The following is a 16,102-nucleotide window of genomic DNA, read 5'->3' as shown; positions in this document are numbered from 1 at the left end:
ACAAAATTATTCTTGTTCATTGTTTTGTAAAAGTTCATTGAGTGTAAGCTGATTTTAATTTATATATATACATTAATATATATGAATTAATAAAAAATCAAGTTTATATCAAATATTTACTATGAAAAATATTTAAATTTCAAGAATACTTTTTAAGCTAAATCTTTAATAAATTTTAAGATTAAAAATATATATGGCATTGCTGAAAGGCTATAATTTAATTGTTGAAACAAAACAACTAATTATCTAAGATTTATTAACGTTTAATATTTTCAATTTCCAATAGTAAACGACAAAATTAATGATTAATTAAATAACGACTTACAAAATAAAAATTGTATTTAAATAAAAAACAATTACATATGACAACTACATAAAAATAAAAAGGCACTCTGAGCGAGATAAAATGCAATCGAAATTGAATAACAACAGAGGCCACAGGAAGGTGGGTGTGTAATGTTAAGCACACATTATATAACGGGTTCTATCAGTACTGATGTTTGTCTTCGGTACCAAAGTCATATTCGGGTTGTTGTTGTTGAATATATTTATAAGATGGTACTGTGATATATTTATATTGAACGGCTGGCTGTTCATATGTCTGTGGAATTTTCTGTAATGGTTCCTTGTATAAGTTTTCGTATTTATAAGCGTATTTTAGAGCTTCTGTTTGTCCATCTTCTTCTTCTTCTGGTTCGCTGTTTACTGCTGGAGGTTGCACGTATTTATAAGTGGGAGAAGCCGCCAAATATTTGTAGCCCGGGGTTGAATTAGCATCTTCGAGTTTTCCTGCAAATGCTGGTGCAGCTGGTAATGATATGTATTTGTACTCAGGTTGGATCAAAGGTTTATCCAAATATTCATACTAAAACATATAAAATGTGTTCAAACTCAACGTTTATAAGATGATTGTGGTTTTTAAAAGTATTGTTTAAATGAAATATCGTATTTTATTAAACTTTGATCACTAATCTTTTCTATTGATAAATTTTAAATAGATTTTTTTCCTAATAAAAATACAATTTTTTTCGAAATAAAAACAAGTATGATAAATGATATCTTTAAGGATAATTGCGTTACTTATTTATATAAACTAAATTGTATATAACATAAATTCCTATGTAATTAATATAAATGTTAATTACATAGGAATGTACAGCTAACTAACAACATAAAAAACTTGAATTATAGTATTATACCAGAAAACCGTACATTTCTTTCAGGTCCAGCTTATTGTAGTGGAAACCGAAAATAGGTATTAGGGAGATAGTGACGTTATGCGATTGACACATAACATTAATTTAACTAATATTTAATAACGAAAAGATTTAATTGAATAAACATGTAATTATTACAGGGTTTAGAAAATCATGTAAATTTCAAAAAACTATCCAAACTAATAAATAGGCCGAAAAAATCAAAAAATTTTAGTTCCTCGAATATTTTACATAATGCAAGTGTTATTTATTCACTGGTCACTACGAAATTCTTCTTTAAACAGAATAACTTGTTGATGCCAAACTGTACAAATGTGTTTAGAATAACTACTTAAGAAATTAAACCATCAAAAGTGATATTTCTTAATTTTTAATCGTATTATTATTTAACCCAGACAAATAAATAATCAAGTAGGCTGTACCTTGTAGCCTAATAATTTTAACTGTTACATGTATGAATAATGGTTTTTACATAACTCGCAATTAGAATTCGTGGACCTGTTCTGTATCTATATCAACTCATAGGCTCACACTACACTTGTTGTAAAACATAATAACACCTTCGAAATAAAGCAAAAAAATACTCGACTATCATATAATTGAATTTGCAGTTAGGAACCGGATTCTAATAGAGCTTGGAAAGTAAAATATTAAACATTCGAAACGGTAGCAAACTTATGCAATCTAAGAGTCGAAGGAGAAAGGTGACAGTCATTGCTTTTCTAGAGCTTCTCTGTATCACGTTCTTTGAAATTGGCTTCTATTCTCTCCAAATACATTACAAATTACAGTTTCAGTACTCACTTTATATGGAGTCTCGTACTTCTGTGGTGTTGCAGGAGGATGGTGAACCTTCACGTGTGTTGTGGAAATCGTAGCGTACGATGTGGCTGGAGCATAGTGATCGTAATGGCCGGCCGAGTAAGAGGGTGGTAACGCATAAATTCCGACTATAGTGGCACACAGCACAACGATCAAACGAACCTGAGAAAAACCGTTTGGAGTAAGCACTCATATTAGATTAACCCGAATAAAAATTACACTTAGTACCAGAATATACTCACCATATTGTTTACAGCCATCGTTTATATGGTCTGACGGATATTTCTTAGTGATAGACTTGAGAGAAAGGCAAAGAAGTTTTAATGTCCATACAGCATCGGTTGGTGCTTTTTATACCTTTCCCCCTCGATACGTATAATGACTATTACACTACAATATGATCAACATATCCTATAGAGTATGTGCCAGATTCAACCGCCTTTGTTACATCACATAGATGCACGATTATAGTCTCCGGAACACGAGGTTTGTCCCGTCGATCGTATTCCGACATGAAGTCGTGAACTTGAGATACCTTTTCACCTGGTCGCTGACCTAGAACCGCTTCCCTGATGTAATAATGAAGGCAGTTAATGTCTAAAACCATGTGTGATCCACAAATAACAAGATGGAAAGTAATTTAAAAACAACTACGGTCACAGATTCTTTATAAAAAAAATAAACACAGTTTTCTTTCTAATATATTTCAATAACATACGTTAGTTTAAATGGTGTACGATTAAAACAAAATGTTAATAGTTTGTGTAAATTATTTTGACAAAGTAATGATATGTTACTTTTAAACGCATATTGTATTATATTTTGATTTCGACATTAAACGGATAGATTTTATAGAGATATTATTTATCATCTATGTAATAATCTGCAAATGAATTTAGGTTACAATTATTTATAGACAATACCTCAAAAAGAGAATGGACTTATTTTAGAGTATTTTAGCATGCAACATTAAAAAGTAGTTGGTTTGTAAGTTAAGCTATTGTTAATATTCCATATTTTTTGATATGGTTATACAGATAAGTCAAATATTTTTATGATATAGGTTATTTTGTTTGAGAAAATAAAAATTTTGAACATTATCAATATTTATAAAAGATATAAATAAAAGTTCACACAAAATAAAAAAAGTATGTTAATATCGCCCAAGTGTTGAGATCTCTAAGTATGTTTATTTAGCTAGATCTTTTCAAAATGAATAAATAAAGATGTCTACCGGAATAATTTCAGCTGATTTTGTCTCAAAAAATAAACCTGTATAAAAATCACAATTTATGATTCTTTATCAAAAAGGGTAGGCATTTTTATGATGAGTATATACAAAAATTTGCGTTTTATTTAAAAAAATTAATTGAAGATATTCCTTACACACGAAGGATTATTGTAAAAATTCTATAAAAAAGACTTTTCATCTAACCAAATTATAAATTCTATTTTCTGGTAAATATATTTCACATTATTAGTACCTTAACTTTTATATTTGGTTATTTAACAGTTTAAAATTGTTTAAGAATTGGGAAATTGGGGATATTACTCCATTACCATCGTACTTAGTTTACCTTTATTCTTATCATCCATTTTTCTTTATTATATAACACTAAACGTCATTATATTACGATATTTATCTTTTTATAGAGCATGTTTACATTTGTTTTTAACTAGTGAAAGAAAATACCAATTGTTTTATAAAAGCTATTGAAAATAACGTTTATCTACATTAGCACGCATTAATGTAACCGATGTGAATAAGCAATTTTCCATCGGTTTAGGTTTATTTTTTCAATGACCACTGCATTGAATAATTTTTAATCATACATACTCATTATATAATTATGAAAACATTATATCGATATTAATATTTATAAAATATTATTTAGGACATGTCAAAGAAATACTAATTATTCAGAAAAAAAGTACTGAAAAACGTATTAATTATTGAAAATTAATGTTAAAAATAATTAAAATCATGTATTTTAAGTATAACTTGCATATTTTTTCATTTCCTTACTTTCGTATTAGTTCTTATAAATAATTTTGATAATTTTAGCCTGGACATAATTCCAGCTTATTCCTCGATAAACCGCTATTCAAAAATATAGTTGCACAATTTCTTGAATTGTATATCGTATTAGTAAAATAGATCAGTTTGGCCTAAAACTTACGTATTATTATTACTATTATATATTAGTTAAAATTTAATCTCAGAACGAGTTTATTTGTCCTGCTTTATGACTTCATTTCACTAAGTATTCTAACAGGTGGAAATAACTTTTACATACTATCGATCATTTGCAGTGAAGAATTGCAATAATGTTATTTGCCAATGCAACAGAAAAATAATACTAATTATATTGTCCAGAGTCTACCGACCGTGGTCATTGTTGCAATAAAGTACATTATAAATATATAAATTGTTATTCTTATATTATAATCCGCTGACCCACACCAAGGATAACGTAATAATTTGTATAATAATATTTTATCACACTACGGCATTCACAGCACTAATAATAATGTACTCCATAACCAAAGCAGAGTGTAGGTAATAATCTTCACGTTTTGAACTCGTCCAGTTACCACACCATCAGGTCATTGTTAACAATACGCTAAATGTGCGAAGACACGAAGATTACTACGATCGCGCACGAGTTTTTCCGATTCGCAAACAGTTGTTGGCTAACTGTCGCAGAAACAAGGCGTCAACCATAATCATTGTAACATTTCTTAAGGGATAAAAATTACATAGCCTTTGTATGCAACAAAAAACTGCAAACTATTTCGTAGGCATTTCATCTTGTAATAAGGTTTTCTGCACGAGTTAAGTGACGTATTCTTTAAAAATATACACATGTGTTCAACATTCATTTTTCTCGTATACTATTGATAAACTTTAACTATTAAGTAATTTTTAATTGTACATGTACATGCACAGTACATGATTCTTGCGCAGATTCACTAAACTAAAATTTTGTCAATACGTTTTTTAATTGCGCAAAACATGTATTCAAATGTATTTACTACCTACTTATTTATCAAAATTACTTCTAGAAGATAACATTATTTATCAATATTTATTTAAACTTTTTAAGTGATTCTTTTAATGTATTGATTCAAGGTAAATGTTTGTTATTTTGTTTTAAATACATTGTGTCACGTTCTAATAATTTGTATGATATTCTAATTTTACAATCTGTACCCAAATTTATAATACGCTGTAAACAATAAAACAGTACGTGCTGTTGACATGAGTTTTTATGTTTGCAGCTAATGTATACCCTTGCCAAGTTGTATTCATGTGCTAACTGGAATATTTAAAATTGTTTTTTAGTGTTGAGTCTCAATACTACAATTTACTACTATGCATTTTGCAGCAACTATAAGTGATTCAAAAGAAACATTTTGGCGGGGTTTTTTATTACTATTGATATGTTTTATATTGTGTCATTAGGCTGAACAATGGATAATATATTTCATAAAATATAAAATAGTGTTGGATCGTAAATTAAGCATTAAAGATATTTTTTCTCATTTTTATGTGATACTAAATTTTATTATGTCTAATAGATGCTGGTTTCATGTAATTTTTATAATATAACACATGTGTCTGAGTTACAATGTATCTGATACTAAAAATAAATTTAATGAAACTACTTTATTTTTTTATTGATTTCCAACGATATTTTAACACTTGCATTATGGAAAAATTATTAACGATTTTAACACTGAAACACTGATCAATAAGTGGGATAAGGGTGTCATACCCTGCCACACTAAAAAATTAAATGTATGTATAATAAAAATTGGTCACTTCTTAAATAAAATTAATAATATTTTTATTATAGTTATACTTTTATTTAAGTATGGTAAATATACTATATTATTTCTTGGAGGGAAAGTGAAGATTTTTCTTAAGTATATCCTTACGTGATGGATGCCTTTAAAAATAGGTATGTATTTACTATCTATTTTTAAGATAGGATAAATAAGACTAAACATAAAAAATTATTCTTCACTTTCGCTTTACCATTATTTTTCTTAACATTTTTTACACAGCATCCTATAAAGATACAATAAAATATTCCATATTACAAAAATACCTTTACAGTTATACATGAAAAATTACATAATCACCTCATTTTTTATTTAATAATTACTTTTGATATAATTTAGAATTAGAAAAATATTACCACTCAAATTTCAAAAAAATTTTAAGTCTCAATAAATATACCTTACACTTTAATAGTCATACTAACGTTTTGATGATCTATATTAAAAATTTCATTTTTATCATTAGGTTTTCTAAAATATTATACAAATGCCAATGTACTTTAAATTACTAAAACTAGCATTTTTGAATTTATCTTAAAAAAAAAAAAAATGATAATTTTAAAATAAAAAATTCCAATTTATTCGAGACCCAGAATATAGAAAACTTCAGTAAAGATTAATATCTGAATGATATTTACATCACTATTACAAAATGTTTCGATGCAAAGGTTCCTAAATAATAAAATTTACTTGGAATACGTATCAAGGTCAAAAACCTACATATTAAATAGTGCAAAAATATTGGATCTGGAAGGTCCAGACCCCTGGAACCTCACTTTTAAATCTACTACTGTGAATAGATTATTAATTACCCAATTCACATAATTAAACAGTTTCAAATAAAAATTATTTCTATTTGAAACTGTTTGATAGACAAATTAAAAGTAAAAATAAAATTGAATAATTTTTCTTTTTATTAATCCATTTCATATAACACATTAAAGATTGGTTCGCTTTTTTTTTAATCATTGAGTAGGAACGTTTTAGAGTCTTTGATTTGATATAGGTTAAAAGTTGTTAGATGTTTCTGTAATATCTCAAAAAAATGTAGGATTATTCTTTCAATTTTTGTAAGTATTGCCTTCAACTACATTTAATTCAAGTTATTTTGACGTATAGATTAGAAAAAGTAAATTCACATTACAAAAATACCAATAAAGATTTTTTTTAACTGTGACATTTGCAGAATTAGTTATTAATGTATTTTTTTCCATCATCAAATTTTTTACCTAGGCTGACATTTAATTAGTAAAACTGACCTCAATTAAATGTATTACACAAACATGTAATGTAAGAGATTATACGTAGTTGAAATTATATAATTTTTCAATGCATAATAATTTTTACTCATATTTTCATTTAATTAAATTTGGAATATTTTTTAAATAGTGTAATTTTTATTAGCATAATTTAATTTTATAAATAAATTCACTACATACATTTTTAAATTATCTTGAAAATGTTTGAAGTGTTACAGGTATTAATTCCAAATACATTTCCTGTATTATAAAATAATATCTGATCAGCCGTTGCAACATTACTTAATTATTATACTTGTGTTGCGTATTTAAACAGACTTTTTTATTCAATTTCTAATTAATTTAAACAAAATATACTTATATATTTACTTATATAACCAAAATATAACGCAATATTTAATAAAGGTACGACTTTATTTCTATAATGCAGCTACCCCGTGTTAAATTTTATGTGATAAATTGTTTTATAACTAAAATTTTATTTAAGGTCTTCGGAGTTTCAGTTGAACAATAAGACGACATAGATAAATATGTTATTCAGGTACCACGATTTGTACTAAGTAGAAAATAATCATCTGGGTAATTAATTAATCTGAAATATAAATAGTGAACTCGCAATTAATATCTTCAATATTTAATTGGAAAAAAGGGAAATTAAGATCATAAATTTTAATTAACAAACCTTTCTCCATCATCTTACTAAATCATTTTAATTATGCTAAAGAATAGCCATTCGAAATTGGAATTTCCAATGGTTGAACTATAATAAACAAATAAATATTGATATACTAACACGCAACGCGTGTACTGACCGACGGCCGCATAAACATTATTTTTATACTTATATTGATTAGACATATCATTTTACAATAAAACATATATCCTTACGATAATTATTCATTTATACCTTTAAAAAATCACATTATTAAAATGAACAAAACATTACATCCATGACGTCATCAGGTTAGTGAATTTTATTATTCACTTGTCCAGTCGTAAATACTTACATATAAATTACTATAACATACTGTTTATGCCCAGCCCAACCGTTGTGTAAACCAGTTTAAAATAATTATTGGTGGTTGGTTTTATTTCCTAAGTCCTAAGACGAAGCATTACGAAAAACGGAAAATTAACATTACGACAGTTTTTTAACATACTTATTTTTATACGTATTTATATTAGGGTTTATTTCGAACGACTTTGACGTTTGAACAATTGCATAATTCTGTAACACAGTTTAAAAGTTATGTAACAAAGTCCGTGTTTTTATTTCATTTAGTTTTGTTGTCAAAAATTATCATTAGGTGCGATTATTTTAATAACAGTGCGGTACGTCTAAATCTAAGTGATTACACCTTAGAACTTGCAGACATTTTTGGCAAGGCCTCAACTAGTCATACTGTGAGAACCCAAACTGTCCGTCAAAACCGCGACGAATATTAATGCACGTTAAGACGTTTTTCATGAGAACAAAATTCGCTAAAGTATAGTTTATTTGACAGTGAGCTATACCTTTTGGCTCTGAAGCATTGACTTCTGAATTTTGTATACACAGTTCATTCATGCATATACATTAATAATGTACACTGTGTATGTACTACTAGTTTTTTTAAATTTAATTTAATATGAAACGGTACTGGTGAATAGTGTGACATACACAAGTGTGCGTTCCGATGTGTATTTAAACAAAGTAAAACATGGATTTTTATTTTTTATATTTACTGTAACCTTGTACATAATTAAACTGTACAACTTGTTGACTTGTGTGAGTTTTATATTGGTACTTAAAGTCAGTTGCAGTTGTAAAGGCACCTAAAATAGTATTCAATGAAAAACAATAGCCATGCGTTCATGAACTTTACAAATGTAAATGACTAAAGCTCAAATTTTAAATATTTCGAGTTTTTAAGTATTTTTAACAAATTATAGATTGTGGTAACTCATCAAAATTCTAATACGAAGTAAATGGATTACTTCTTTTTATCTTTTGACTAATAATTGTTTTTAATAAATTATTGATTAATATTTCATTTCGCTATACATTTATCATTATTTGCAATTAAATGATTTTGGTTACAACCAAAAACGTACAGTGACTTGTTAAATTACTCTATTTTGAATACAAAATATATAAATTGTTTTTACATTTTAACTCTCTTTAGCATATTAAATTATCAGATTAAAAAAAATTATGATTTTTCATTAGAAACAACATTAATTTAGTTTCTTTAATTACTAAATGGTAAAATCGCTCGTTTGTTTTTCAATAATTATTTTAAAGATCCGTAAAAGGACGTTAATCATCTTGACTAACGGAATATTATTATTTACGGTTACCTATTAAATTATTCTACTGTGATGGCTATTGATTAGTACGTTATAGTAATTTAACGGAATGTAACGTTTAGTTCAACCACTTCTTAGATGAATATCCTTCGATAATAATCTTAACAAGGCACTAATTACTTAATGAATGTAGTGGGCAAGACTTGAATACCTTAGAATTAGAAAGCGTAATGTGCTTTTTAAACTTTTTTTTATGGTATACAGTTAATACATATCCAACATTGTGAATTTTTATGTAAACCTTTATTTTATATCGTTAAAATATTTTATTTTAAAGCTTTTCACGTGTTTCTATTCCTTTAATATTAAAACTAATGAGCATTTTTTTTTTATTTATTTAATTGTCTATTTCTTGAATACATATATTTTTAAATAAATTGAGCTATTATAGTTTTACGATAAAACTCTTATCATTTAAATGATTTTAATTTAATTGTAAATTTCTTAATAAAAAAATAACATATTCTGTTTTGTTTTTTATTTCATTAAGTATATAAAATTTTTTTACAAATTTTACAATTTGAAACAACGGTCAAAATACAAAATGTGTACAATAGGTTTTTTCTACTTCATTATATTTTCAACATGGTAAAAAATTATAAATGACAAGAATTATCTAGAAAACAAATACAGAAAAAAATAGGTTTTATAAAAAAATTCATTTGTCGCCACGCTGGCTCCGAAGAAATAGCTTGTAAAAAATGTCTGCGATGCAGCCAACTTCTTGATTTTATTAAAAACATATGGCAATATCATGAACTTAAACCTAACACAGTTACTTAACACCTGTGGATAAAAAAAATTAAAATAATTGTGTTGTTAGAATTAGATAAATTAAATTTACTTACAAAAAATACATAGGTTTACCATAAGTCATGGTCTGAGTATAATGGTTTATGGATAGGCAGTGGCAACGAAGGGTATGATTTATGTACGTCTATATGATAGGCGTGAGCGTGGTGTACAGGGTATTCGACATGTTTGACTACTGGAATTGGATATGGTTCGGGTACTCGAATATGTACAGGGTACGGCCGGTCAACAGGAACAGGATATGGTTTCTCAACTCCTACAGCATAAGGCTTAGGAACAGCAACTGGATAGGGTTTAGGCACTTCGACGGGATAAGGTGCTGCTACTGGGTAAGGTATATGCTTCTCTATGGTTACCGGATATGGCTGTGGTACCGGAACACTCTTGGTAATAGTAGTGGCTGTATGGATATGAGTTGGATATTGACGATGAACGTGCGGTAAGTGACCTGAGTAACCATTTAATGTACTACCAAGACCATATCCTCCCAAGGTACCGTAACCATGCCCGTGGTCGCTGTAACCATAGCCTAAATCCCATAAACCTCGTTTGCCAACTTTCTTGCTGGACGGAATTTTATTATCGGATTTATTTGTTGCCTCTTCGCAGTTAACAATTGTAAGTACAACCAAAATCCAAATAATCATCTGAAATAAAATTTAAATTAAAAAAGTGCGTTTGCTTTATGTATATTCTAAGATTTATACTTTTAGCTAAAATGTCTTTACAAAATAGTTATTTAGTTATTTATATATAAATGTTATGGTTTTTTTACACAAGCGAATGAAGTACACGAATGTCTATGTAATAGCCTACCCAGACGCCTGTTGTGAAACAAAAGGTAAATTAAAAAAATCATATATAAACATCAAAACAATAATATTTGAACGTGTAGTTTTTAAAATTAAAAACTATTTGATATTTTTTATTGTTTATCTCTACATTTATTTAACAGACATTGTGTATGGATTCATTAAATAACAGTAGTTAAGTCATATCAATTGCAAAAATTAATTATACATTAGTGATACATTATACCAAATACAGTTATAATATTCTCAGAAGTAATTTATAATTTTGTAAGGCTTTTATATTTAAAATTTTCTTAATCATCATGAACGAAAAAATAACTGAGAAGTTCGTGTTTAAATGATCGTGGACATGATATTTATTTATCAACACAATTACGATGATTGACCGTTCTTATTTATGTAAAACTTACTTAAATATAAAACATCATATAAAATGTTATCTTTTTAAAAATCTAGTTTTGTCAAGGCATCATTTTGAGTTAATGAAACAAACAGCATTTAATTTTCATTTATTAGTTATTGTTTATATATTAAAAATATCTCAAAAGAAATGAACAACGTGAAATTCCAATGCTAAATATTTATCCATAAGTCCCCATAAATTGTTGAATCCTATTAATTTATCATATTTAATATATGCTTTGAGTCACTAATGTCAGCATAACAGAAAATAAATCAACGTTTAAGTGTTTAGCGATAATGTTAATATTCTTCAATCGTAGCGTGACTACATAATATAAATGTCTCAGTTTCATTTACAGAAATAATGAATTTTCTAATGTAATAATGTAAAAATTAAATGACAACCAATTTTCTATTTTCGCAACTACCAGCAATACATGGAACTATTAAACTTCATGGGATATGCCAATTTGAATATTATCCAGGTCAAAGAAAAACTATTAAAATACGATTTTACACAAAAATATTATCTAAATGAGTAAAAATTATTCTTGTATAAATAATAAAAATTGTCTAAATTATATAAAAAAAAGAAAATTATCAATTATGATGAGAAAAAGAGTAACCCACAGTACTGTTATTGTAACCGAAAGTGCCCCTATTGCCAATATCTTCAGTTTGCATAATATTTGTACAAAACTCATGGCGCTCACTCTAATGGCGCGTGACTGAAATTTACTGTTAAAAACATTATTGTTAAAAATCGAAGGTAATTCATATAATACGATAACATAATTTGAATAATGATGTGTTACTATAAGGAGTGTACGTATCTGCGAGGGTATGATATCTATGAAGAAACGGTCAGTTGCGTGGAATTTTCGTCTACGGTGAGTTTATGTACTATATGGGTACGCGTGATGCATACTAAAAATTATTTAGTAATAATAGAAGAAAAATAGCTGAAAACACTTTAACGACTGCAACTACCGTTGTGTAACTGTCGTCGATTTTTTAGCGAAACTCAATACATTGTAGCAAATAAAATTAACATTTACCGACAAACCAAAATTGGTTGATGCGTTTAAGTCACCAAGAATACAGTAGAAAATAAATAACATATTTTTAAGTTAAATTAACTAAAATTACAAAATTATTTGATTAAGAAAAAAAAAAATTCAAATGTATTTTACTATATCATAGACTAATCAGTCAATAAATTTCATGGAATTTTAAGAATTTTTCAAGTAGGTCTTTGGCTATTCGTGTTTAAAATTAATTTTAAGGTAGTTATTTATACTTTTTGTTATTAAAAAGTGAACCATAATTGATAATTGAGCTATTTTGAATAATGTTTGAAAAATCAGAAAGTAAAATCTACATAGATATAATAATGTATACATTATATGATTCATAAATTCAAATTTATAAATGTGATTACACGTCCACTACTATTCCTTAACAATAATTATCATTTTTTTTTTACTCAAACATTTACTTAACAGTCGTGCAAACATTTTACAATAACAATATGATTTATTGAATTAGCTTCACAATTGTTATAAAATTAAATTGAACAATATCATAATTAATGAAAACAAACGTAAAGACATTTCTTATGAATATATATAGCCAACCAATTTATAATAAACTTATGTAACATAGCAAGTGAACCATAAAGTTTTATCATACAAAATATTCAAAAGTGGTGAAATATTTTGGCCCAAAAGATTCTATTTCTTATAATTTTTATGATGGTCAATAGTTTTTGTTAGATACACATTTAATTAAGTACAGATATTAAAGAGACATAGATAATTTTATTAATATTCGTATTTATCAACTAATTAAAAAACCCTTAAAAAATATTGTTTAAAAATTATACTTCATATGTTAAAGAAAGTTTTTTTTTCAATATTAAATATTCCAGGTAAATATCCTAAATAGCATTTAGGTTGGCTTTCATGACCAATGGTTTGCGACAAATTTATTTGAAACAAATGATTTGAAAAAATAAACATTCTTATCAGTATTCTATTTAGTAATATTTTACTAACATGTATAAATATCGTTTTAAACTATGGTAAAATTGTACCTTGTTTACATTAAAAACAATTACTAGAGTAGTTTTTTTTTAAGTATTTTGAGAATTAACAATATTTATGTTTAAAAAGAATAAGCTTCTTATTAAAATAAATGATTAATATAATTAAAACATACTATAAAATCTTAATAATAATTTCCATTAAAAATATTTTCAAACATGTTAACTTACCATGTGTCTCATTTTTTTGTTTAAATGAAAATAAAACAAGAGAAATTTATGATACAACAAATAACACTTAATGATAAAATAATAAACAACTGATATTTAAATGCCACCCTTGGTCGAACAATCTAAGTATGACGCATGTCTGCAAAATTATGTATAATATATAGAAGACCAGTAGCGGTCAATCCCACCACCAATATATCAAACGATTATTGTGTATCACACTTCAATTGAGTATACCTATGCATACTTTGCATCCCACCTTACTTTATTAATTCAAGAAATCATACATCCTAATATATACTTGATGACCACTGTAATAATACAACACATCAACAAATATATACTTTTGCAATAGACTAAATTGTATCTAACATAATAATAGACATTTACGTGTAATTGTTAAAAATATCATAAATACATAAACCTATAAAAATATTTAAACATAATATGGTGCAACAGGCTTAATAATTAACCCACTAATAATACGGTTTTGGACCTTGAGATAAATCACAAAAATTGATATTCGTGTTTAATATTTTAGTTTTTGAAACTTGAAAAATAGTGCACAGTTATGCAAGGGCATAATTTAGGAAGATAAATCTCTCCAAGAACTAAAAATATTTTATGAAAAATAATTTTTCTTTATTTAGAGAGGTAGTCAAAATATGTCTTACCGTCCAAAAATTAAACCCTCATTCGTTAGCAAGTACAACGGTTATAGGTAAAAATTTTCAAGAAAGCTAAAAATAAGAATAGTATTACGAGATACTATTTTGATGGATTCATATCTGAACCTTTGATTGACAAAAAATTTTCAGTAAAACTAAAGTAAAAAGAAAATATCACCTATCTCTACTTAAACTACAAAATAATAAGGTATTACAAAGAGTTGATTTTTTTTTAATAATTATTTTCTTTTTGGAATACGTTTAAAATGTATTTCATATAATTTATCACTAATAAAATAAATAGAAATAAAAACTTTATTTTTTCAAAATTCGAATGGATTGATAACAATTTTAGAACATGCACTCATTGAGTTACCAACATTTCAATATTTAGAGTGGGTACATACTACTGGTGGGCACAGCTCGTACTAGTGTAAGTGAATTCCACCCGCTCTTCATATCCACTATAAATATTAAAATACTATAATAAAATATATCTTATTGATAGTGTGTATATACTTACTAGTAATGAACTATTTCTCATTACATTGCAATTTAAATTACACTTATAACTGTATATTACAACTATTATTTTAATAGATGTAATTATATTACTTTGAGGCAGGAGGAAAAAAGTTAATGACAAATACTTAAAGATAAAAATAAACAAACCTCTATTCACCTCCATACTTTAATTTGAAGTGTTAATAAATTCCAAAATTTTCAAAAGTCATTATCGATAAGTGATTTCTTTAGTTATATCATTTTCTTATTTTTAAGCTAGTTAAGCATGTGTATTTCCATTAAAAAGACTAGAATTGATACAAATTTAAGAAAAAAAAGGATATAACTATATTTTTTCATGTAAATTAAAGTGGGTTGGGTTCTTAAGCGGATTTAATGACTTCTAAAAAAAAAAAATTATACTTTATTATACTTGTGAAGTTAACGTACTTAGCGGATCGCTCTGTATAGTAAAATACAAATATTGAAGCCTGGCGTTTAAGTTACTTACACTTTTACTTAAATAGATGTTTAATTTTTAAATACAAAATTGACATTATTATATTTCATTTTCTTAAATAAAGTATATGGGTTCTTTAAACATAATTGTTTAATTACCTTATACACAGCTCTTGTTAGATCTACACTTGAATTTGGCTCTATTATTTGGAACCCAACTCAAGCCGGCCACAAAAATAAAATAGAAAAAATTCAAAGACGCTTCTTTCGAATGTTTCACAAAATAGGTATGGTAGGTAAATCAATCAATGATGTTGCAATCAAATGTCAAATCCCGACCTTAGAATCAAGACGTCTATTTATTGATTTAACATTTATATACAAACTATTAAATAATAAAATTATCTGCCCAGAGCTACTGGAACAAATTTGTTTTAAAATACCAGCTTATAATACCCGATCTCAACAATTATTTTTTACTATTCTAGGGAAAAATAATTTCATTAAATATAGCCCATTAAACCGTATGTTAATGTCTTGTAATAATAATTCCAACTTTGATTTTTTTTATGATTGTCCTAACAAATTAAAATGTGTAATAACTAATAATACTCATCCTAACACAAATATTTAATGTTATATTCATAATAATTCATTACTTCTAATTTATATTATT

The 16,102-nt window shown here is 26.5% G+C and overlaps 2 protein-coding genes across 2 annotated transcripts; both read right to left on the bottom strand.

Moving 5' to 3' along the window:
• Window positions 1-242: 242 nt before the first annotated feature.
• LOC126903886 (uncharacterized) lies at window positions 243-2,416 on the bottom strand. Its single transcript, XM_050682436.1, has 3 exons — window positions 2,282-2,416; window positions 2,022-2,201; window positions 243-865 (listed from the first exon to the last, which is right to left on the bottom strand). Exons 1-3 carry the CDS (start codon window positions 2,297-2,299, stop codon window positions 488-490), a joined length of 576 nt encoding a protein of 191 aa, XP_050538393.1. The 5' UTR covers window positions 2,300-2,416; the 3' UTR covers window positions 243-487.
• A 7,525-nt stretch (window positions 2,417-9,941) lies between these two features.
• LOC126904867 (zinc finger protein 512B-like) lies at window positions 9,942-13,938 on the bottom strand. Its single transcript, XM_050684180.1, has 3 exons — window positions 13,796-13,938; window positions 10,342-10,953; window positions 9,942-10,279 (listed from the first exon to the last, which is right to left on the bottom strand). Exons 1-2 carry the CDS (start codon window positions 13,805-13,807, stop codon window positions 10,357-10,359), a joined length of 609 nt encoding a protein of 202 aa, XP_050540137.1. The 5' UTR covers window positions 13,808-13,938; the 3' UTR covers window positions 9,942-10,279; window positions 10,342-10,356.
• Window positions 13,939-16,102: the final 2,164 nt, after the last annotated feature.

Source organism: Daktulosphaira vitifoliae, unplaced genomic scaffold, assembly GCF_025091365.1.
Source record: "Daktulosphaira vitifoliae isolate Bord-2020 unplaced genomic scaffold, ASM2509136v1 Scaffold_4, whole genome shotgun sequence".
NCBI lineage: Eukaryota > Metazoa > Arthropoda > Insecta > Hemiptera > Phylloxeridae > Daktulosphaira > Daktulosphaira vitifoliae.
The sequence above is the reverse complement of the archived record's forward strand: the minus strand, read 5'-3'. Positions and strand labels throughout refer to the sequence as shown.

Coding starts and splice junctions, on each gene's coding strand:
- LOC126903886 (XM_050682436.1), bottom strand. Junction 866..2,021: donor AGTACGAGACTCCATATAAA/GTGAGTACTGAA, acceptor TATATGTTTTAG/TATGAATATTTGGATAAACC.